Source organism: Coffea arabica, chromosome 1e (assembly GCF_036785885.1).
Source record: "Coffea arabica cultivar ET-39 chromosome 1e, Coffea Arabica ET-39 HiFi, whole genome shotgun sequence".
In the NCBI taxonomy this organism is placed as follows: Eukaryota; Viridiplantae; Streptophyta; class Magnoliopsida; order Gentianales; family Rubiaceae; genus Coffea; species Coffea arabica.
In genome coordinates this window covers 45,102,751-45,129,050 of record NC_092311.1, presented here as the reverse complement: position 1 = coordinate 45,129,050, position 26,300 = coordinate 45,102,751, and the positions used below count along the sequence as shown (strand labels likewise).

Below are 26,300 nucleotides of genomic sequence, written 5' to 3'. Positions count from 1 at the left end.
CGGATCAATTTGACCTATGCCTACGGATCCCTGTTATTCAGGCAATATGGGGATAAGAAATCTGCTTTGCCAAAATGTGGACCAACTTAATGAACTGCAGCCAAAGAGCCAATGTACTATTTCTGCAGTTTCCAGGTGTTCAATAACAAGAGATTGTTCTCAAAATTGCAATAGATCAGAGGAAAATCATTCAAAACGTGTATCATATTTCGTCAAAGGAATTTTTCATCCCTCACTTTTAAAATATTAAAATTTTTATTGAACCTTAACTACTAAAACAATACAATGCAATTAACGTTATTTAACGTTGACATAATAAATTGTTTTGCACTTAAATTCTCTATTGTTTTGTATGTTTATTGGATACTAGAATAATATGCATCGGACAAAACAAATTTAAAACAGATGCTTGATAGCCCCAGGAATATGAATATTCATCAGATAATCCTTCCATTGGATGCTTCTTGGGTCGAAGTTAAACATTTCAGCGTCAACTTCTTCTGCCATCACTTGCAACTTCTGAGTATTGGTGTCATCAAATCTGTTAAAGGTAATTGTATTGTCAGCATCGCTTGTTTATCATTGGAATTTAAAAAAAAAAAAAAAGATTACCTAGAAGAAAACTCGTCTACTTACATTACTTTTGAGACCACATATCGGCCGTAGATTTCTGCCAGACGGGTAACTAAGTTTACCTTTCGCTTGGCTCCGATATATGTGGCTTCAAAATGGTGGCAAGACAAGGTGTTTGCCAGCTTCAATATCTGTAACACAATTGGAAGTTAAAAATTCAGGCAACGGTATGAAACCCGAATGAATCATGGTAGCTTGTCAAAAAGGTTAAATTGAGATGTATTTAAAGTTTAAAAATTCTAATACCATCAACAAGTAATGATACAAAAAAATGATAATATTCGACTCTAATACAAGTCGATTCTCCCACAGTCAACTATTTCTCCAAGAACATGAACTTCGACTCCTTATACTAATTTTTTTTTTTTTTTTGCGTAACGGCACATCTAATCTAGTTTAACCTACTCTTATTCCTAAGAAGAGAGGGAACCTACTCTATGAGATGGCCCAACTGAGTCGGGGGAATTTGACGGGAACTAAACCTAGTACTAATTGATTTGATTAATGTGAAACCCGAATGAATCATGGTAGCTTGTCCAAAAGAAGGTTAAATTGAGATGTATTTAAAGTTTAAAAATTCCAATACCATAAACAAGTAATGGTACAAAAATATGACAATTTTTTACTCCAATACCAGTCGATTCTCGTACAATAAACTATTTCCCCGAGTACATGGTCGAGAACATGAACTTCGGCTCCTAGTACTAATTGATTTGATTAATGTGACATGCGAATGCCTAATACTGTGATGTGATAAGTCTACTACTGACATTACATGAATTTCGGCTAATGTCACTTCGGCACCTAGTACTAATTGATTTGATTAATATGACGTGGGACGCCTAACACTGTTCTGGAGAGGTAACTACAAATATTCTAACCTTCTTCATAATATATATTGATTTTTTGCCTTTTCTCTGACTTAGGCATCAGAGTTGCATCGGGTATAGCCCCGCTCTGTTTTTCGTGTTGTGTTGCAGGTTTTTGCCGAAGCTCCTCGTCGGCAACTTATAACACCTCGTTCACTCGCGACACTTTGGCCTCACTTGCAAATAACTAATCACAATACGTGTAGATTTTCGCTTTGAAACTCTCAATGAAAAAAGAAATAAAGAGTTTCTTATTCCAAAACCAAGAAAAAAAAAGAGAGGTAAAGTTGTTGCCTTACGTGATAAATAAGCCATGACATAATTAGTAAGCGGTTAAAACCTGACCTTCAAGAATGGTAGGTGGCGAATAGCAATGTATTTGTTGAAGCTGTCCATGCTGCTCAATACTTTACCCTTATTCACTCTTACAGCCTTTCCACGATCATTTATCCCAGGATTCTTGATGAAATAAGAGTAAAACATCTCGTGAACATCAGAAAATTTGAGAGGGTTTCTTCGGGAAGAACCGACATGATAGATATGGTGATCATACGATTGATCTGCATGGGCTACAATGGCAACAAGGATACAATTGACCACCATATCGCCTGGTATCTGTGGAAAATTTTGAAGATCATCATGCATGCAATTTAATTAGTAGCATATATCATGCATGCAGGACGGGAAATTTTAAATTTTTGGGATGGACATCAAATTCTGGAAGTCTTTAAATGGGGAATTTTATATCAGAAAACCATTTTGCAGAGGTAGAAGACCAAAAATTGCATATTAAGTAATCCGGACATGATTAGCTAGATCAACTTTTGAAAGGTGCAATGCGTCTGGACAAAGACTAAAGCTGGTGGAAAACTAGAAAATTGGAAAGTTTTCATGGTTAATCGTTTCTGTGACAAACTGAAATATAATTCCAAAAAGAAAGTTAAGGCAACTAGTGAGTTTATTGCCAAAATAACTCTTCTTTTGAAACATATACCCAAAGTAACCTAATTTTAAAATTTATTACCTTTATAATTCTTTTTTTTCCACATAGGTTGCATATGTGGTAGGATAGAGATAGAGACACATACTATTTCTCTTTCCCAATTAATATCTACCCTGATTCTCTCTCTGAACCTACCCACTTTTTTTTTTCTTTATTATTTTTTGTCCTTTCGTTATTTTTCCTTGTCAAATGTGTAATTGTTAAAAGTCAATATTTATATTAACAACATCTAAAACTTCATTATTATTCCTGATATTATGAAAATATTCTCCTCGAATTGATAATTTCAAGGTAAATGAAGATTATTCTCTTGTCTTTTCTGTTGTACAGTTTTTGGAACATTCCTATGGCCTTCAAAAAATTTTGAATACTAATTGCTTTAACAAATGATTTCTCACACCGTGTGCTTGATAAAATGTCTAAGAGGAAAACTACGTAACAACATAAATTCATGCTCAATATAAACATGTTCATTTGTAGTGCCTCTCTATCACAAAATCAAATAATCTCGTATACTTGAAGCATTTTTGCACATTTATTCAACATCAATGAATGGCTTGTGTTACTTTTGAGAAACTTTAGCATTATCTTAATTGCAATAGTTTGATTACTTTTTGTAAAAGTACTTTTCAAGGAGTAGAAAGCATAACATAAACAAATATGATAACCTTGAAGTTTTTTAACTTTTTCTTATTATTGCTTATAATGTTCATTGCAATTTTTGCATTTTGCAAATTTATTTTTGAAAAAATATATGCAATAAGTTTGATACATTTAAAAAAATTGCAGAGAGCAATAATAGCAAGGTCAATAATGGTAAAATTTATTTTAAATAATTAGAAGGAAATTATCAAAGTTATGCAATTTTCTTGTGCCTCTATAATAAAACAGTTTAAATTTTTAGTTTATTGGAAACTATAAACTAGATTAAAGCTTTCCTTTCTTGTTATCCTACATGGCAATCAGGATAATTAGGTGGCAACAATAACATCGATTTGGGAATAAAATTTGAAAGTGAATCACATTGGGAATATTTTTTAGAAAGAGTGTTATTTTGGCAAAAAACTGGCAGCTAGTAGTGTTATTTTTTCCTTTCTTTTTTTTTTTTTGAATTTTAGATGGCTATGCAGTGTATCTCAACAATTGTAGTGAAAATTGACTGATGACTTACCAAATCCAGTATCGACTTTGGATCCCCGAGAACAAATTTCAGTTTTCCTTTACCATAAGCAACAAGAAAGCTATCGACAGTTCTATCAAGTGAATTCAGCAGGACATAGTTAGTAAAAGATAAAAAGGAACGTAAAATTAATATATGCATTGATGGATTTTGTCCATGCATGCACAGACAAATACACATACACACACACACCCCTTATATGTACTTATTTTGAAACAATTTTTTTCTGTTTTGTCTTTTTATCTCGAAAAAAATGAAACCTAATAAGTCACCACAAAATCTCTCTAGGAAAGGGGATAGTAATTCCAGTTTGATAAATCATTTCCTATAGACAAGTTTGTTGCAGAAAGCCCCTAAATTAGAATGCCAATAAAGTACAATAGGTTTAAAGAAAAGGTATAAATCCTTAAATGCCGACAGAAATTAATTCCAAATTTTTAGTAATTAAGTCTAATATCAGTGTAAAGCATGACTATGATGAATATCAGAACGTTGACGAATCGAGTAAAACAAGTTATGATCGAAATTGATGTGTGGTTTAAAGAAATTGGAATGAAAAACTCTCATGAATCCATATAATTAATTAGCTAGCACCAAGCTAGATGGATAGCGAAGAGTATATTACCTAACCCCTTGAATCCAACCAGGAAAGGGATCCTTGAAAGTACTAGTAACAATTGTTGGTCGTACGATGACCACTTTGAGTTTTTCTTTGAATTGCTCCAAAACCATTTCTCCCATAGCCTTTGTGAAAACGTAGGTGTTTGGCCACCCATGCAACCTTGCCCTGAAGATTTTTCTAATTAAGCCTCTTTCTTTGTGAGGAAACAAATGAAACTTTACCCCTTTTTTTTTTTTTGGTCATAAGTATCACTCTGTCAGATAAAAGAGTTAAAGACTTCTTCATTTTCCTCAAATCTGACAAAGCACATAAAATAGAAAGATTTTTTCATATAGCGAACTACTTACGGCAAGCTGCGCATTAAAGATATCCCATAAAAGTACACTTTTTTTTTTTTGACAATGATGCTTGTAACCGACAGGACACGAGTTTAATTCATCAAGAGGGTAAGTAAAAAAAAAATTAAAAAACAAATATTATAAACTTTCATAAAAAGTAAACATTCTTAGTAATGGCTTTCAAACTTCAAAGGAACAAAACAAAATCCATTGATTTAAACAAAAAAAAAAAAAACCATTGAACCAAGTAGAACTATCAAAATGAGTGAACTAGGTAACTTTTAGTGGGTCATACTCAGGTAAAGAGTATAATCTGATCAACTCATATGTACATATTTAATTAATAGGTAAAAATCAGTGAGTCATAAATGAATATGGCCTTAAATGGATGTGAAACACCTAATTATCTATTTATGACCTACTTAAAAGTATATTTTCTTTTTCTCCCACATTTTTTAAGCCAAAAAAAAAATCATTGATGGCTATGGAGCCAAGTTTTGAGCATTTCATAGATGTGCAAAGCGCATACATATATCTATGAGGTGAAGATATGTAAGTTCTCAAGTTATGCAACAAATTTACTAGATGAGTGAAGCCAAAAGAAATATATAGTTTTCCTATTTTAAAAAAATAGTTTTGGCTTCCTATTTTAAAAAAATAAAAAACAAAGATTAGGGGAGGGTTGGGTTGGGTTGTGTGGTAAGGTGGGAAACAAATTTCAAAAAAATAAAATAAAGTAAAAAACAAATATTAAAATACAATAGCTTCAGTGCAATAAAAGCCCTTGTTTTCTTATTCTAAATTTTTCTCGGACCATGTTAATTTATTTGTTTACTTTTTTAACGGTCCATTAGAGACCATATCTAACCTTTGAATGCCCAAATCCTTCATGGCAGATCTTATTGCTTCTGTTCTTGCATTCTCATTCTGAAGTTCCCTTAGTCTTTCATCCACAAATTTCTTCTGTATATTGATATCTAAATAAGAGGAGACTCCACCAAGTGTCTCACGCATGTCAAATGGCTTTTCTGATGCGAGTCCCTCCTCCTCACTGCATACAAAAGCTACAAACAGATACAGGAAAGTCAAAAGTCTAGAGATGCATGCGAATGTTCTTTGTTAAGAAAAGGAAGATAGCAAAAACATAATTTAATTATGACCAAGATAACGTTATATTTATACATATTGAGGCCAAACAGTTACTTTTTTCCTCCGTTTTCCTTTCTCCCCAAGGAAGATAACCCGTTTGAATTGCACAGTGGAGGGAAATATTGATGTATGCGGTGCTTTAATTGCGTTAATAAGTTAAGTAATAGCTGCTTTCCAAAATACAAAGTTAAACATCTGCTGAATTCTTGTCCAGGGCAATGCATAAAACCTTTCTCACTTCTCAAAGAAATCATTTACATATACAACTGAAGGTGGAATGAGTGTTACATATAAAGTTTCAATATCATGGCCAAGAGTTTATTATTATTATCAAAGCTAGGATATGTCAAGAAGTACAATACATTGGATTAAAGTGATGCTAATTATAACCTGTGGATATGTGAAGAAGTACTTTGATGTTCACACAATTCTTGGCGAAATTCAGTATATGCAGAGCGCCAAAAACGTTAATGTCCACGGCAACATCATACCTATATAGAAGTCAAGATTATAGATGTTTTTACACAATATCAACGAAAAACATAAAGACGTTGTTTTATAAGTTTACCTTTCATCAAATCTTGTTGTCACAGCCGAGTTAATGACTACGTCAATTTCTCTCCACATTTGTTCCCTTAATGGGCTGTTTTGAATCCCCAAATTCTCGCAAGAAATATCACCAGGGACGGCTACCACTTTCTCAGATATTAGGAAACTCAAGCTTGCGCCCCATTTCTCTCTTAGCACTTTGAACAGCTCGGTGTCTATAATCTATCGATGAAAAAGCAAGGTTTTGATGTTTATTCTGCATTTCTTGCTTTTTCTAGTAAGAATGACATTTTTTTTTGTAAGATTCTTTGGCCTTCACCAGCTTTTTTACTAATTAGGCCATTCTAATAAGAATATCTTTTCTCCGTAGCAAGAATGCCCGCTTTCATAAAACGAGTATTTGGGTGGTAATTGAACTCTGATTTCAATCTACATCATACTATAGTTGGGGTGATAAGTTTCATATACCTCTTGGTATAACCTTTGTGAACAGGATTTGGAATTGCTAGGTCGCATTAGCAAAAACAGCTTTTTGACACTTGGTTGGATTCCTAGTATCTTCTCCACGAAAACTACAAATCATCCAAAAAAAAAAAAAAACAACAACAACAACGTTAAAAGAACTCAAATGTAATCTACTGTCTTTGGTACTTGAAAAAGTAAACGATCTCTAGTTATTTCATGTATACAAATTGCACAATATAAGCCAGGGATGCATAAAGGAAAAGAAAAACAGTGAGAGGAGTACTCTTAGCAAGAAAGCCAGTGGCACCAGTGATGAAAATGGTTTTCCCCTCAAAAAACTGGGCGATTTTATCTATTTCCATCTAGAGATGAAGATAAACGGTGTATCCTTCCTTTTCGGATGGTTTTCTTTTATTCAGAAGAATGAGGGAAATGCTTTCTTGCCTGTTTGCATCTTTCTTTATTCGCCTATATATAAGTAGGGAAAAAGGTTAAGTTAGGTTTAGCTCACTTGTCGACCGACAATGTATATTTAGCTAATACCCCAATTTTTTTTAATATCGTCTAATTCGTTTACTATCAATTTTCTTACATTTAATTAGTATGCTATCATGAATACATCACATGAGAATACAAGTGGACTTGCAGAGCAAGCCTACATATGTAATTTCTCATCCATAAACAAAAAGTGAGGAAGAACCAAATAACTTAGGATCTGTTTGATAACATAAAAAAGTGCTGAAACTGACCTTTTTCAGACATTCAGATGTTTTGAGTGTTTGATAAATAAAAATTCATCTGCTGAACTTGTTAAACAGTGCTGAACTTGTGTGTATTTTTTTCAGCACAAAAATCCTAACTGAATGCTTAATTCTGATAAAAATCAATAGAATTACTTCAACTACCTTATTTTATCTACCAAATCTACCCTTGTTTGTTAATTATGTTCAAAATTCTTATCTAATTAAAGAATCTGGTATTCTCTATTTAACGATTTTCTGTTTCTCTTTTATTTCTTTTTAATGACTTTCACATCTTCTCTATACTCCTCATATAATATATTTCATCTTTTATATTAATTTGATTTAAAAATAAATATTGTCATTTTTACACCCAACAAATTTAAACTAATTAAATCATAGGTTCTATTTCTTTTTTGAATGAAAAAATATAAGGGTAAAATTGTCAAATTAAACTTATTAAGCATTCGGTTATAAATATTTATCAAACAGTATAAATAAGTTTAGCATTAAAATTCAGACATTTATATATTTCTTTTCAGTACTTAAAATTTAGCAAATTAATTGTTTCAGTATTCAGAATTAAGAATTCAGACTTCAGAATTCAGATTCAGTTTTATCAAACGAAATCCTTAGATTAGACAAATTTGATTACGTTGCAAAGTACAAAATAATGTATTATTATGATGGTGAATAGGCATGTCAATGGGTCGGGTCTTACCCAAATCCAATCCAGGTCCAATATATTTGGTAGGGTTTGGATTTAATTTCTCAAATCCAAACCCTACCCAGACCCAGACCCTATGAGAGAGTCGTGGGTCTGGGTAGGGTCTGGTTTTCTAGAATCCATATCCAAATCCAAACTCATACCAGATCTTACCCAAACCCATATATTAAATTAATTAATATATATTAGAAAATTTATAAAATAATATAATATCTTATGGCTATTAGATCAAACACAGTAAGATTTTATGGCATCAGAATCTGCAATTAATGTTAGTGGTTGGATGATTAATGAGACTCGTGCCAAATTGCTTCTAAATGTGGTTGAAACATTAGTGACTACTGATAATTGGATTGAATCAAAGAAAAAATGAGTAAGTGTTTATAAATCTTCTTATGCTATTATTTATTTGCCATCGGTCCTTAATCAAATGATTTTTATCTCATTCACTATTTTAGTATTGGATTGCGAGACATCTGCCATCATTGAGGTTTAAATAAGCAAAAGAGGTACAAAATTACATTTTTTTAATGAAACTAAATATTTATATATGTTATGGTTGTTTTCTTTTTTAAAAACTAATCCTAGTTGTCATTGTAATTGGTACAATTTTTTCAAGAAATGGAGAAAAGGTAAAGGCAAATAAATGAAATATTGATGTGGATACAGTTGAATCTTTAAAAATATATAAAAGTAGTCAATAATAATTCTTTCTTTGAGTTCAAGATATTGCATTTAATTTGTTGAATGTTAATTTTATTATTTGAAAACAAAAATTGGATGATATTTCTATTATTTATGAACTCTATATATTTTTAATACATTTTTACTTTAGTATTTTCAAAAAATACCCATGGATGCTCATTAGATACCTAGATCCATAAAGATTTGAATATGGATTTACTTTTTCAAACCCAAAAGGGTTTGGATCTGGGTCTGGATCTAATTAAATTAAATGGGTCTGGATCTGGATCAAAGGGATCCAATCCAGACCCTACCATTGACATGCCTAATGGTGAACAATGAAGTTGGGTCAATATTTTTAAACTCAGCTTTTGATTCGATTCAACTATTCAAACATTCGAATGAAAGAATTGACTCTTCTATTTATTTTAGAATTAAAAAATGAAATTATAGAAAAATAATAATTTAATGGCAAACTCTGTCAATGACCCGAGTTTTCTAATTTTGACTTGTTTAACCGATTTTAATCTATTTTAGCCCCTTTCAACTAGACTGGTCCCACACTTGCTCATATTTCAATCGGTTGAACCAACCTGTGCAGTCCAATTTGTCAAAAACTAAGTACGGTCGAGATACTTAAGATTTGTGGGTCCAAAGTAGGAAATGGGGCAGGGACGGTCATCAGAAGAATCGTTCCTGAGCAGTTCACGGTCAAGATTTGGTCAAAAAAAATTTTACGGTCCAAATTTCATCTTGTAGTTAGATTTTAACAATATGTGTGGAATCCACAAAATTTTGTTTTAAAGTTACACGTTGTTCAAAGTAAGTTACATCATGTGCAAATAAAGTTACGCGCTGTGCAAAATACATATAACTTCTAGCAACCGTTCCTACTCGTCGTCCGTCCAAAGTACCGGTAAGGTAGATGAAATCGTACTCTTAATCTTAATCCTCTTCAATCATAGATAAAGTTGAAATCTACATGATAGTACATACAAAAAAAAATATAAATCAATTCCATTTTACAGTATACAATAAAGATGAAGGTAAAACACAATTTAGTAATTTTGAGGGAAAAGTCTCATTGCCTCTTGAACTTTTAGTCGCGTAAAATTTTAGTCCTTCAACAATTATGAAGAAACTTTGATCCCTGATACCGAGAATGCAAATTATTGATCTTTTTCTCAATTTCAACTGAGTAATGGAGTACTGCATCACGTGCAATGCACGAGGGAATAACAAGATTTCCTATCTTCAATCCCAGTTGCAGAGGCAGAGGAGGAAGAAAGTTGTCTTGTAACATGGAACAATAACCTTTTCAAATCCAACACAAGATTGGGTGCCAAAGTCCCTGCCTTGGGCTCATAAAAAAAAAAAGTCAGTTCTCGTGGTTAGGCAATGAAGCTTCTATGTTTCATGGGGCCTGATGTGCTATAGGTGGATAGAGATTAACGGCAAGAAGCATCCTCATCAAAGTGGAGAAAAGCTCACAGATACAACATTGGCACAAATTCATAGGAATCTGCATAAGAAGTTTATCAAAAGTAGAGGATTTTCTTCTTCGGGCCACCAATCTTTTCTCCGATGTGCATCATTACAATTCCAACAAGTGTAAGATGAATGAAGCGCTTGCTCTAATGCTAGTAGAAAGTTCTTGGATCCTGATATAGAATTGTTGATTCTTTCGTTAGTCTTAAAAGAATTATGAACATTAACCCTAGTCCCTTCCAGTCGGCACCTTGAGTAGCTGCTCACTTGTGCAAGTACGCACTCATTTGCTGTGCTGATGGGATATCATGCGCCGCGTTTTAAATGTTGTTGGACCCCTTGGACCATTTCTTCATCCTTTTTCTTTCCACATTTCCCTCTTGTGGCCTATTACGTTGTACCCTTATCGTGCTGCTCTTGGCAACGTATGGTGGAGCTGGATTTTGTGTCTCCTGGCCTGCTATCAGTCCTTTTCCACCCCTCACTTCCTTCTTTCCTTCTCCGGTCCTCCTCTTCCCCTAAGCTAGATTTCTCTTCGCTCCTTCAATCAAAGTTACAATGATGGTTTAGATGTGGTTTGTACGGCGATAAAGCTCCATCGGCCTCTCACTGATCTAGTCCACAACTTCCTGAAAGCGGATTTTTTTTTTCCTTCCTGTATCACTCATTTTTCAAACTTGTGTCAATTTTTGATTGATTCAATTTTGTTTGAACTTTTTCTCTTTTTCTCATCACAATTATAAACAACCATTTCTGCGATTGATAAGAAAGATAGGATTGTCCGAATAAAGTTCTTGAATCCAATTTGTAAATTGGTATGTCCCTCCTTGACCAAGCCTATTTACCGTTTGACACGAAGTTGGTGGGAGACTAAATAAAGCTTATGCTTTGCAAGGCTAATTAATTGTGGATAAGTTTTCTGCCAATTTTTATCCTAGGAAATGCTGATTGGAAATACTTCCAATTTTCAGTGATGCAAAGTTGGTGGTTTTTTTTTTTTTAATAACATAAGTGGAACGGCTTGAACCAAGAATCATGTACTTAAATTAAACATGACAATTTACCGTGTTTTTGTCTTGGGTGAAAAAATGTTGCCTGGTTCATCACCTTGTGACTTTTAACTTTTAAGTGAATTGTAAACGAGCCACGTTGAGCACTCTAGGTCCCCACATTTGGCAAAACAGAAAGCTCTATATTAATTAGCAGAACGATGTTTACCACCCGATAATGTACTAACATCAATTAAAATCACCAAATAATTCGGTGAGCTACTCTAGTAAATAAGGAATGACCTACTGCTATTATCTATATTATCTATACGATAGATGTTGACTTTGTCTTTGTATTCCACATTGCCACCTTATAATGAAACTAGTGAGACGGCCTGCGCGTTGCGCAGGTGGGCTAATATTTCCTGTGTTAACTGTTTTTTATTATGTGGGTTTATTAGTTTATATCTATGTTATTATCTAATTCATGCAGATCATTAGAGAATTATCGTTTTTATTAAAGGTTGACAATTATGAAATATATAGAATACATGAGAACAATAATATATAGAATGCATGAGGGCGCTTATATAGAATGCATGAGCGTAAATTAAAAAATTGTATAAGGTTATTTTGCATTTGAGTTAAGATAATTAAAAAATTATAAAGTGAATCATTCCCAAAAAAGTATTAATCATTGTTGACATAAAAAAGAGGGAACTGGCAAGTCAATTAAGCACTTAAACCATAGAACTTGGCATTGTTAAAATTAATCACCACATGTCACAGTAATAAAACCCATTTTTTAAAGTTACTAAAGCCAACAATGGTTTATTAATTGTCTCCTCAATAATTGTGCATTTACAAAACACTTAACAATTTTATTTCATGTTACAGTAATAAAGGCCATTTTTAAAGTCACTAAAGCTAGCAATAATTTATCAATTCTTTCCTAGGTAATTTTGCATTTACAAGACACTTTAAAAGCAAATAATTAACCACAAAAAATCAACTTTCAAATGTTTCATTTTTTACACCCCCAATTACCAATTTGATCAATATGTCCTGTAAATGCACCAAAACTATACCTGCTTTAAACAAACAGAATAGACAATTTGACGAAAACAGTTTCGACATCCAATAACAATTGCAGGATAACCACTTGACAAAAAAACATTACTCATAGGGTAACTCTTCCTTTTGTATTGTTAGATAATTGCAGGATAACCACTTGACCAAAAATACCATTCATATGGCAACTCTCCCTTTTGTATTATATATATAATTATATTATATATTTTTTGAAATTTAGAGTACTTTAGTTTTTTAATGTAAGAAACAATCTAATTAATGTTACATGTTTGACTAAAATAATAAAAAAAATAGCACACCATATTGCTTTTCAGTTTAGAGTCATTAGGAAAAATGAATGAGTTAAAAAAATTTATAATAATTATATATATTAAATACGAATATGTTAGTAAAATAAGAAATTAATTCTTTTAAAAAGGAAATAAGTTAACAATCTAACTCACATACAAGGCGGAAATAACTTTATGTTTATAGAATGGAAAAATAACACTAAAGATAAAGGTATCAAAAAATTTGTAATAATTATATACATTTAATATGGATATATAGACTAATATTTTTTTTAAAATTGTGCGTCTTAAATAGTAGAAGGATTATAAACCATTTTTAGTTCCAAATCTTGACACGTTAGCCAATTTTCGTTACCTGTGATGACAATGTTGGACTTCTATTTTTTTTTCGGTTCAATTTTTGGGAATCATGCAATTAGAAGCTTCTTGTCAACATGGTAGACAACTACTCCACCCAATGCAATGAGTAATAAATTGCATAGAAAGAGAGGCACACACAGAGCTTTTATTTACCGTCTCACAAAGTAAACCATCAACGGGAAATAACCAAAATAGTCAATTGATAAAAATAGCCTCCACATTCAACAATAATTGCAGCATAATCGCTTGACCAAAAAGCACTATTCATAACCCAACTCTCCCCTTTTATATTGTTAGATATTATCTTTTATAAAGAGAAAATAAGCTCATAAATTAGCACACACATATAAATAGAATGAAAACTATAATAATAAAAATAAGGGCACTAAAAATTTTCTAATAAAGAAAAGATTAAAAGCAAGAATCCATGTATGCTTAATCCAGTTAAAGAAGATAAAAGGCCGAAGCAACTCGATGCCTTGTTTGGATAGAGTATTATTTGAAATATTATTTGGAATAATTACTGTAGCACTTTTTGTGATGTGATGTATGTGAGATAAAAAGGTAATTGGAAATATAAAAAGGTGAGTTGGAAAATGTGTTTATGATGCAAGCGAAATATTATTTGAGATATTTGTGCTATTCTATTTAGGAGTTTCAAGTAGGAACAGATGTGACTTAGGAGGAAAAGTAGGAGATTTGTGCGGCTCACTTGGAGAAACCAAACATACGCCTGAAGCACAAATACAAAAGCCAACAAAGTTGTCCATAATTACCGAATAACCGCTTGAACAAAGATCAATTTCCAACAGAGCCATTGCCATCCAATTCCAAAAGACCAAAACACCTCTCGAAGTCACAAAAATAACGGCATAACTGCTTGACCAAAATAGCACTATTCATTTGCCAACTCTCTCTTTTATTATATAAGATATCGCCTTTTGGTGATTATAAATATAATAGATTTAAATGAATTTAAATATGTTAAAAACACCAATCCAACTGTCGTTTGCACTAGTCCAAAAGAGTTTTAGGAGGCCTATGTTTTAGTCTAAGAGATTTTAGTCAGACATCAAACCAATAGACCATTAAGTATTTTATACTATTTAAACTCTTTTGTGTTTTCAATCTTAGATGTGTTTTAGATCTTGAAATTATTTCATAAATTTTGTACTCTCTCTTTTGTACTCTACTTATGTTATAGTAAATTTGTTACCCTTTCGTTCATGAATGTAGGTCAATTGGACTGCATCATGTAAAATTTTTGTGTTTCTCTGTTTGATTTATTTTCTTTGTTATTGTTTTTATTGAATTGTCTAGAACCCTATTATTCTTGTTAGTCAATTTTCTAGGATCAGATCTAACAAATTGTATCAGAGTTTCAGGTTTTGAACTTCAGGTTTTGTGTCAGGTTTTGAATTCTTAATGATAATAACAAACTATCAATATTAATTCTAGAACATTGATTTAGCGCTATAGAGAGTGAAGAAAAATTTTCTGTTGGAGTTCGGAGTTTAGTTGAGTTTTGAAGAAGAATTATTTGACTTGTTGGAACTTATTAAGGGTTTTGGGAAGAAGATGAAACATGATAACTATATCGTATTTTTTATCCCATTAGAATATGTTGAATCTTCTGTGAGTTTTGGCCTGTTAGTACCCATTGAACCTTTTGCATCTTGGTTGGTTGGTGGGTTGTTGGGGTCTGTTGGGACTTTTGTGATTCATTTGGATCCATTGAAATTTTTATGGAGAAAGTGAAACTTATTTGCTATTTGTTTGCTATTTATGGATACATGCCAAAGTGGAGATTTGTTGAATTTTGATAGGCTGCAATTTTATCATTAATTTTATGATTATTTTTCTCTTTTATTTTACCAAACATTGCGTTAATTGGTGAATTCTATTTATTTTTGATAATTATCATTGGTTACAGGGAATTGGATAAAAAGAAATTAAAAGGCGTGATTTCTTCACTAAACTTGCTGTTCGGCGTGGTCGCGGCAAAGTTAGAACTCTGCATGTCCTGGGAAGTTCGGAGTTGGCTCGTGAGTTCCAACCGAGAGTTGAAATCACAAGAGTTGCATTTTGCATCAGATGGATAATATCTCATTTCTACTGGGATGCCACTTTATTTTACAAAAGCCTTTCTTTTCTTGTTCGGATAGGATTTGGTTTGTTGAGATAATTTGACTTTAGTTAGTAATAGTAGTTTAGTAAAAAGCACTCTTATCATTTTCTTATCTCTTCATTTTTGGAGGGGGAATGTTACTATTCAATTAGGTAGTTTTCTTTCTTTTCGACTGACGAGTCTAGCCAGTTGTAATTAGATTTTTTTTTATCTTTTCTTGTTCGGCTGTAGGAGAGAAGAAGACATCTTTTCTTTTCTTTTTTAACTTTTCATCAGATATTTCATCTCAATTTTAGAAGAATGTTTTCAGCAATTGATTCTACAATTTTGTGAGGGATTTCTTCAACGGAAATGAACTAAATTTCTATTTCTAGCCAAGAAATAACGGAGGACTCGGTTCATCTGAAATTGTGAGATCGAATTGATTTTATTTATTCCTTTAATTTTCTGGTATCCGTATATTCTCTATTTTACTTTTTTATAATTGTTGTGTTATTCGAATATCCAGGATCCGAAATTTAGATTAATTCAATAACCTAAAATCAATTAAGACAATTGAATCCTTTATTGTTTGATTATTCTAAATTAGTGGTAACTAGTATAATTGGATTTATGTCAGACGAATATATGACCTAATTTAAAATAATTCTCGTAACATGTTATTTGATTAGAATAGAATTTCTCTAACTCTTAAGGCAATTAAAAAATTGAACTCTATGGTCGTACCTAAAATTATTTCTTAATTAGGGTAATGGTTAACGGTCGTATCTTGATCACCAATATAATAAGGAAAAGTTGATTGTCATTATGTGTTTGGCAGTTATAGCTTGTTTGTTAGTTAATAAGTGAAATTACTATTGCATCAATGATCAATTAAGTGAACCATTTTTGAAATTATTTCTTGGCTAGAGTTATTTATTATTGATTCCATTTTAATAACTTGTCATTTAGTTTTTATTCACTTATTTTAATTTATTCGATAGTTTAATTATTTTCATTTTTATAAAAATCCTCCAAATACTCTGAACTTTCGAAGAGACGGATTTTTTTCTATCCCTGAAGATTCGACCCTACTCACTATATATAAAAAAACTATTTTTTTCGAGTAGGTATTTATTATTGTACAAATTCGATAGCTGTCAATTTGTTGTGCCGTTACCGAGGACTGGCATTAGTTAATTTGTCTCTTTTTGAATTCATTTTATTTTTAATTTTCTGGTACTTTTCTAGTTTATGCATCGTTCTTCTCGTATAGACGAATTAATTTTTGATCATAAAGTAGAGAAGACTGCATGTATAGTGAGGAAGGAGACCGAACAACATAGAGAAGAGTAGTCCATTACTACATCCCAGAGGCTCGATTCAGAGGCTAAATCGATAAATTCTTTTAGTGTCGCCTTAAGTGATTCTGAAAAAGAAGTAGCCATAGCTAATACTCGGATCCTAAGGGAGTTAGTTGCTCCTAATTTAAATCAGCAGCCATTATGCATTACCTTTCCAAATTTAGATGATAATATCCGTTTTCGAATTAAAATTTGGTCTAATTCACATTTTACCTTTTTTTCATGGTCTTCCAGGTGAATAACCCCACAAGTACTTGCAAGAATTCGATATCATATGCACAAGTATGAAACCTCCTGAGATTACTGGAGAGCAGATAAAAATGAAAGTATTTCCCTTTTTCCTCAAGAATTCAATAAAAAAATTGGTTGTATTATCTGTTAACAGGTAGTATCACAACTTGGTCACAGCTAAAGAAGAAGTTTTTGAAAAAATATTTTTCTGCATCCAGAGCTGCCATTCTGAGAAAGAAAATATATGGTATTAAACAACATCCTGGGGAGTCTCTCTATGATTATTGGGAGAAAATCAAGAAACTATGTACTAGATGCCCTCAACACTAGATAAATGAATAATTACCGATTCAGTATTTCTATAAGGGTTTATTCTTTAGAGATATGAGTATAATTGATGCTACAAGTGGGAGAGCATTAGTAAACAAAACTCCGAGAGAGACATGGGAGTTGATTGAAGGGATGACCGAAAACTCATAACAATTTGGTACACGAAAAGATGTTTCAACACGTAGAGTGAATGAGATAGAAACTTCATCTATTCAACAGCAATTGTTTGAATTAATCTCTTTTGTTAGGCAATTGATTGTAGGAAAATCACCACAAATGAAGACGTGTGGGATTTATACCAGTGTAGGGCACTCCATAAATATGTGCACAATGCTTCAAGGGAAAAATGTTGAACAGGTAAATATGGTTAGTCATGTGCCCGCACCAAGAAAGTAATATGAACCATACTCCAACACCTATAACCCAAGTTGGAAGGATCATCCGAACCCTAACTATGGAGAAATCAGAAAAAAGAATTTCATACTGAGTAGACAGCAAGGGTATCAATAGCAATACCAATCCCGCCCATAACCCTCCTCTTCCAATTCAAGTCCGTCTTTAGAATACATGATGAAAACATTAACTGCTAACACTTTACAGTATTAGCAAAGATGGACTCTGACATGCAGGATATATAGAATCAAATTAGTCAGATGGCAATATCAATCAACCATTTGAAATCCTAAATTCAAGAAAAATTGTCATCTCAACCGGAAGTGAACCCTAAGAATATAAGTGTTATGACTTTAAGAAGTGGGAAGGAAGTTGAGGGACCCGAACTCGTGACTCCAATAGATAAGAATAAGGAGCGAATCGAAAAAGAGTTTTGAGAAGAAAAGCATAGGGAGTGCGAAACCAGAGGTAATCCTTGATTTTATAATTAAAGTTAGAACTAACCCACCACCTTTTTCTAACAGGTTGGAGAAATTGAAGAAGCCAAATAAGGAAAAAAAGGATTCTAGAGATATTTCGTAAGATGGAGATCAATATTTTCTTGTTGGACACAATCAAACAAGTATCGAGGTATGCAAAGTTCTTGAAGGATTTATACATCTATACAAGGAGATTGAATGGTGATAAGAGAATTGTTGTGAGGGAGAACGTGTTGGTAGTTCTATAAAGAAAGCTCCCATCTAAATGTTGGGATCCAGATATGTTTACTATCTCTTGCAAAATAGGAATCACCTTGATTTAAAATGTCATGCTAGATTTAAGAGCATTGATTAATATAATGCTAAAGTCGATTTGCACTTCTTTGAATCTAGAACCGTTAAAAGAAATTGAAATTATAATTCAATTAGCCAATAGAACTAATGCATATCCTGATGGGCTAATTAAACATATTTTAGTCAAGGTTACTGAATTAACATTTTCAATTGATTTTTATGTCATTGATATGAAAAATGACCATTTTCCAGACCCATGCCCTGTGCTATTAGGTAGATCCTTTTTTACTATGGTTCAAACAAAAATTGATGTCAATAAGGGTAGTTTATCTATGAAATTTGACGAAAAAATTCTTCGCTTTAATATATTTGAGGCCATGAAGTATCCTTCTAGTTTTAACTCTATTTATGTTATAAGTGTCATTAATACTATTGTACAGAATGTTTTCAAAATTGATGGCAGGGATAAATTAGAGGTTATTTTAAACAAACATCTTGAGTTGGACACAACTCATGATATGGAGTTAAGTGATGATCTCAAGCTCATGGTTGGAGTACTATCATTTTTAGCAACTACGACAATAAGATATGAACTTGCACCCATTTTTATGCCAAAATCTCATCAAAAGTTATTACCATCTCTTGTGCAGGTACCTATTGTAGAGTTGAAATTCTTATCAGACCACTTGAATTATACGTATCTAGATAACAAAGAGACTCTTCCTGTGATCATCTCTTCAAAATTAGCACCAACCCAAGAAACCAAGTTAATTCGGATTCTTAGAGAGCGCAAATAGGTGATAGATTGTACCATAACTGATATCAAAGGGATCAGCCTTTCTGTGCATATGCATAAAATTAGATTCGAAAAATGTACCAAACCCATAAAACAAGTTTAAAGGAGGTTGAACTCCTTGATAATGGAGGTAGTACAAAAGAAGATACTCAAATTGTTAGATGTGTGGATTATATATGCAATATCAGATAACCCGTAGGTTAGTCCAGTGTCAATAATTTCAAAGAAAGCGAGAGTAACAGTAGAAACTAACCAAGAAGACGAGCTAGTTCCAGTCCAAAAATTTGTCGAATAGCACCAATACATTGACTATCGGAAACTAAATGCTGTCACAAAAAATTATCATTTCTCTCTCATTTTTATTGATCAAATGATTGAAAGGTTAACGTGTCTAGTTTACTATTATTTTTTGAATGATTTTTTAGGTTACTTTTAGATTGCAATTACACTAGAAGATCAGAAGAAAATCACCTTCACATGTCCGTTTAAAACTTTTACTTACAGAAGAATGTCTTTCGGATTATGTAATGCCCCTGTTATTTTTCAGAGGTGTATGGTAAGTATTTTTTCGAAATATGTGGAGAAAATTATAGAGGTATTCATGGATGATTTCAGTGTATATGGGGATAGTTTTGATGATTATTTTGATAATTTGAAATTAATTTTGACAAGATGTATAGAAAATAATTTAATGCTCAATTGAAAAAAATATCATTTTATAATTGATTACGAGATAGTTCTAGATCATGTAGTGTTATTCAAAAGTATCAAAATTGATAAATCCAAGATAGATATTGTGTATGCTTTACCTTACCCCATAAGTATGCGGGAAGTACACTCTTTTCTTAGACATACAAACCTCTATCACATGTTTGTCAAAGATTTTTTTAAAGATTAGAACACCTTTATTTAAGTTTTTGTAAAAGGATGTGGCCTTTGAGTTTAATGCCAAGTGTAAAATGGCATTTGACAAGTTGAAAGAATTCCTGACTTCACCACCGATCATCCAACCCCCTAATTAGAGTCTCCCATTTGAAATCATATACGACGCCAACGACTATATAATGAGAGTAATGTTGGATCAGAGAGTGAAAAAAGCTACTCACATCATTTACTACATATCAAAGGCCTTGAATGGAGATCGGTTTAATTACTCTGCCACCGAAAAGGAGTTCCTACCTGTTATTTTTGTTTTAGAAAAATTTAGGTCAAATTTATTAGGTGTTAAAGTTATCGTATATTCTGATCATGCAACTCTGCGGTATTTAATGGCAAAAAAAGATGCAAAACCAAGGTTGGTTAGGTGGATACGGCTTTTACAAGAGGAATTTAGTAACTGATCATTTGAGTCGTGTAACCGTCATGGAAGAGAAATTCCATTAAGAGAAAGTTTTCCTGACGAGCAATTATTCTTCATTAATTATTTGTTACCTTGGTATGCTGATATTATTAATTATTTAGTGGTTGAGAAATTACCTGCAGGGTGGCCCAAGACGAAAAATGATAAATTGAAAAATAACGCTAAATATTTTATATGGGATGACCCTTACCTATGGAAGTGGTGTATGGATCAAGTCATGAGAAGATGTATAAGTGAAAATGAATTACAATCTATCCTGACATTTTGTCACACTTTTGCATGTAGAGGTCATTTTGGACCGAAAAAGACGGTTCACAAGATATTAGAAAATGAGCTTTACTGGTCTTTCCTGTTCAATAATGCATACTTATTTTATAAGTCTTGTAACAGATGTCAAAAGGTAGGCAATATCTCATGTAAGGATCAAATGCCGCAAACTCTCACTACAACAAAAATGGTCTTTTCTGACACATCTATAAGAACACTTGCTGGTTTATGTCATTATAGCACTTCTATCATGACACTTGTTATCAACTCAATAATATATACTTTAATTTTTTTATTTTATCTGATATAAAAATAATAATGTGTTTTTAGATTTCCTATCATGACACTTGAAAAAATGTAAGATACACCAAAAAAATTAAAACATAAAACGATGTCGTTTGATTTTGGCGGAAGATTTCTTTGCCAAAACACTTAGTGAAATCTCAAAACTTTCATTTTGCCGGCCAATGAAATTTTGGTTCTTCTCATCTCTTTCACAAAGCCTCTCTCTCGGCAAACTATCTCTCAAAATTCTCGGCCAAATTTTTCCTCTCCCCACAAAGTTTTTTCTGCTGAATCTCTCCACAATCAAACTACCCTTGCTTTCCTATTGAAGGTATGTAATTGCATGGTAACTTTTTGCCCTAAATTGATTCCTCTCGGTTGTCTATTTGAATCTGATATAATGTTTTTGCTAAATCTGATATAATATTTTTTGCTAAATCTTCATGTTCAGCTTTAAGGATTTGTTGTCCATAACCTGTTTGATAAAATGTCAACCTTCTTTCCTTTGGTACTAATATTAATTTACTCAATAATATATACACTAATAAAAATTTAGTGCAAAGAAACTCATTTTCTAATATTGATACTACACTAATTTGTAACTTTGACAATAATACAGGAAGGTAAATCCCTATTTAGAAGCTAATATTCTCATTCCACTGGCTACTTGATGACGATGCTATTTTTGGCATAGAGATCATTTTGATTTTGTGCAACAATGAATGTTTACTGCTATGTTCTACTGCAGCTTGAAATAACTCATATAGTCGTCAATTGAATCAATCTAGGGTGGGTAAACGAATTGTGTCAATATAAATACTCACATAAGATTCTGTTGCTGATTAGTGTATGGTTCCTTGTTAACTCGAAGATGATAAGTTGATCTGAACTTGTAATTTTTTTTAATGTGCAAGTATTATGATCATTGCTTTATAAGTTGGTAGATACGCATGTTCCGTTGTTTTTTACTGTATTTCAAATTTTGTTATCTTCTAATTAATCTATGAAAAAATGCAATCTCCCTGTTGGAATATGATTCTGGTTATGTTGTTGGTTTAGTGACAGAACAAGTGGAAGACTCAGATTAAGTTGTTCTGTCCTAGAAATATCTCATCTTAGTTTCTTGAACATTTTGGGTTTAACTATTTTGTCTTTACATCAAAACAGAAAGCTGTAATTCTGTTTGGATACCTTAGTTAAGGAGACAGAAGAAGTGCACTCTCTCCAAAATGAAATATCTTTTCTGATATTTTATTAGTATGAATTCCTTGCAAGTAGTGCCTAATCAGTCTAACCTATATCCAATTTTTCTAAGTCAATCCTTGAAACCTGACTAGTTTGACTTTTACCAAATTAGCATTTTGAATTTTATGATATGACTACTGTGAATCTCATTGTCTTTTATTAATTCACTCCAATTTGTGTTGAAAGAGATATTTTGTGTGTTTATACATGAGGTAGCAGGTCCATTGAATACAACTTGGGATTCCAGAACTTAAGAAGACATGGAAGATGTGTGGATTCATCCAAGTGTTAATAAGGAATGGATGAAGTCAGGAGAGAAAAAAGGAAAAGTTCGATTTTCTCATGACACAGAGAAGAGGCCTTATCTTTCCCGTGTGGAACTAAGGGTAAGATATTGTTTATACAATACGTATTTAATGACTGACTATTGAATGTTAGCCTTTTTCTTTAATTTGACCACTCATTGGTACGCATTGTGCAATTTCCTTTTTCATTGTGCTCTAAGTTTGTTTTCTGCATACCTGTGTAGTTTTACTCCATGGTAATTCGTCTTTAATGCCAATTAATTGTTTGTGCTCACAAGTAGACACGTCATGGGCTTTTCTTAGACAAAAATGCTGCAGGCTTATGGGAGTTTTTAATTTCTTATAATAGTTGGGTTGATTAACGTAATAAGTTTTGTTTGAACCTATATTCTTTCAATTGCTATGATTTAATCATAGGATGCCTTAAAGGAGACAAAACAAATACTCAAGCAAATATCTTAATGTTATTAATTAGTTCTATAATTCGGAAATCACTCCCTTATCCTTGTTTATTAGTATTTGATATGTTTACTTACTATATAGTCTAGAAGTGCTAATTGTGACAATCCAGTGAACAAGTAATCATTCCAACTTCTTCATTGAGCACTTGGGTTCGTTCATTTGTGATGTTAGTGTTTCATGAAATTTTGTTCAAGATATCTCTGCTGTTTGACCTTTCCAGTGAGATAAGAGAAAGTATTTTCTCATCTTACAAACCTCAAGAATTGTTCAGGTTTCTGTATAGCACTTACTGTACTATTCAGACTCAAAAACTGTGCCTGATTTATGTTGCTGCTACTTCTATAGGCTGTTTCGGAAATCATTCTTACAAAGCATATCAGCATAAGACGAGTAGAACCTGTAAGTACTTGATTATTGTCCATTCAATTAGAAAAAAAAAAGAGAGGGTTTCTTAGAGAAAACCCATTCTGCAGCCCTTTTAAGATGCATTATTTTGCCTAACATGACTCTTCTTATTGGACTCTTTTAGTGTGGTACATCGTCCTCCTTGATGGGAATTGACTGTTTTGTGTATTTGAGGGAAGGAGATAATGTATTTTGTCATTTATAAGCTCATTCTTGTGCAGACTGTTTTGTGTGCTATTGCGGAGATTGTTAGATTGTTAGCATGCGCTTTGTGAATGGAGTTGGACAACGTACTGGTTTGATGGGAATTGACTAGCCGATAGCACGAAGGCTTTACAAGTATGTGATTTATTCGAAATCTACCATTTCTTATCTGAGGATGGGTGCTCATTTTATTGCTTCCTAGACTTTTGGCATGACTTTGATTCTTGTACTTGTTGGATCTTTACTAGATAGGGAATACAGATACAAGTTGCAATGAGTCCAAATGAGCAATTGATTAAATCGTATGATTTACAATAAACAATTCAAGATGCACTGGGTGCACCAATTGCTTAGTCTTGTCATTTGGTAATATATGCACTTACTTATATTGTGGCTTTTCTGGAATTTTATTGCTAGTTATGATGATCTAATGATCCCAACAAACTTTGTGCACGGGTGGAACCAGATGAAGATTGATGGGGTATTCGGTGGTTATGACTGAAAGCTCTCATTTCATTGGAAAGTTTGGAAGCTATTGCAAGTTCTTTCTATTTGTTATGGATGAAAATCTTTTAGTTTGTGCATAAGAGAATCTTTCAAATTTGTGCACATGAGAATCTTTTAGTTTATGCACAAGAGAATCTTTTAAGTTTGTACTTGTTAGGGATTTGCTATGTTAGTACTTCTTACTGACTCTTAGTTCAACAAATTATATTTGAGCATTGACTTTTCTTTTTAGATTACTATATGCATTCTGTTCTTTGGAATAATTTTACAAGTCCTTTGGGTTTCTGATTGGCGGAATGTATAGCAGTGAGTACTACAGGTAGGTTGCTTCTATATCAAAGAAAAAAGAAAAAAAACTTTTGGTAATTAAAAATGTCAGCATAACTGAGTTAAAAAAACTCCTACTTGTTACTGACTATAGCTATCCTGACACTTTCGATTATCAAGAAAAGGATTTTTTGTTGACAGATGGGATGTTATAACAACATAATTTTTCTGACACATTTGAATGCTACGAGCCTATCCCCACATTGGAAGGGATGACACTCGTCCGAGGTATGAGAAAAGGTAAAGTGTCAAATTATATTATCTATATTGACACCTTTAAATACAGTTAAACGTTATTTTTGTTGTAGTATCTCATGTTTTTCGTTGAAATTTTTGACGTTTGGGGTATCAATTTTTTGGGACCAAACTTAACAATAGATAATAGGTATTAATACATCACGTGGTGCATCCAATATTTTTACACAAGAATCAGATCAAATTTGGTCTTGAGTTGGGGATCCAAAATAACGAAGCTGAAAAAGCAATTGAAGCTTCAATCTCATAGCCTTCTTCAATAATCGACACACCTCATTATGTGTTACAGGAACCAAGAAGCCAAAGCTTTAGGAACTGTGAGAAAAAATTGATAAAAGTGGAAGACAAAGAGGCCATGAAGATGAAGAAGATGGAAAGAGAGAGATAGGGATGAGTGGGAGAAATAGTCAAAGTGGTGGAAGAAAATTTTTGGGTATAAGTTACAGAGAAGAAGAGTGACAGCAGCAAATGGGACGAAATGAGATATAAAAGGACAACCACGAGGAACTTTGAAAGCATTAAAAGCTGGTACTTCTTGTAAATGATTAAGGGCCCGAGACAGCACCTCTACCCCAATCAAAAAAAGCAGCAGTGGCTGGTCCTAGTAGCATAGCCATAGGTAGGCAATGCGATAGTCAAGGAGTTCAGGGTAAGCTCATCTTCGAAAAGTGAAACGAAGGAAAAGCCTTGCCTTATAGGTCATCTTATTTTTGTGTATGGTCAAGATCCTGCCTTTTGCAGCTACAAGTAACTCAAGGTAGATATGAAATATCGAACTTCTTAGAAGAAAAAAAAAGTATAGATTACAAAATAATAGATGTAATCTATTATGAGTAGTCTAATTCAAAATTGCGTGTACGCGCGATAGTACACGTACACATATACACGCAGCGGCAGATGGCAGAAAAATGGGCTTTTAGTTTTTCTAGAGTGGTGTACATATTAGGAGTATTTTTATAAAAATAATATATATATATATTTGTGTGCATGCACCTTGGAATTTTTCCTAGCAAACACCTCAGGATAATGCATGTTTATTGCCTGAAGGGGTTGGACACATGCAGACCATGTCACTAGTAAACAATTACTAGGCTAGCTATGCAACTACAAATTGCTACCTTTATTTTAATTAGGTTAAAGCCGCAAGCTAGCTGCTCATTACTTTTCTTTTCTGTTATTGAAGAAAAAAATAGGTTTTTCCTGTGAACTTCTAAGCCAGCTAATAATTATTACCAAATAAGAAATTATATGACCGTTTCTCAGTCATGACTACTAAATAATAGACATATAAGCTATTGTACTAAAAGGGCTTAGCATCATGTTATGATGCCTTGATCACTTGAAGACACCAAAATATTGTCCATACTTCATAAGATATAGTTTTAGAATAATGCAAATGACATACATGGTGAAGGGTAATAGAAGTGCTAATTGATCAAATTAATCGGAAAACAAGCGCCAAAATATATTATTGACAAAATTCTAATAAGATTGCCAGCTTTGAAA

The 26,300-nt window shown here is 32.6% G+C and overlaps 1 protein-coding gene across 1 annotated transcript; it reads right to left on the bottom strand.

The window, feature by feature from the left end:
- Positions 1–396: 396 nt before the first annotated feature.
- Positions 397–13,996, bottom strand: LOC113695196 (alcohol-forming fatty acyl-CoA reductase-like). The gene is made up of 11 exons (XM_072071521.1): positions 13,955–13,996; positions 7,092–7,170; positions 6,812–6,915; positions 6,363–6,565; positions 6,185–6,285; positions 5,514–5,709; positions 4,311–4,472; positions 3,677–3,758; positions 1,848–2,117; positions 637–764; positions 397–541 (listed from the first exon to the last, which is right to left on the bottom strand). Exons 1-11 carry the CDS (start codon positions 13,994–13,996, stop codon positions 397–399), a joined length of 1,512 nt encoding a protein of 503 aa, XP_071927622.1.
- Positions 13,997–26,300: the final 12,304 nt, after the last annotated feature.

Bases quoted from the DNA above. Each gene is read 5' to 3' on its own strand.
- LOC113695196 (XM_072071521.1), bottom strand. From the start codon at position 13,996: ATGGCTCTGTTGGAAATTGATCTTTGTTCAAGCGGTTATTCG. The intron at 6,566-6,811 runs GTATATGAAACT...TTTCATCGATAG, and splicing joins CACAAAGGTTATACCAAGAG to ATTATAGACACCGAGCTGTT. The intron at 542-636 runs GTAAGTAGACGA...TACCTTTAACAG, and splicing joins TATGTGGTCTCAAAAGTAAT to ATTTGATGACACCAATACTC.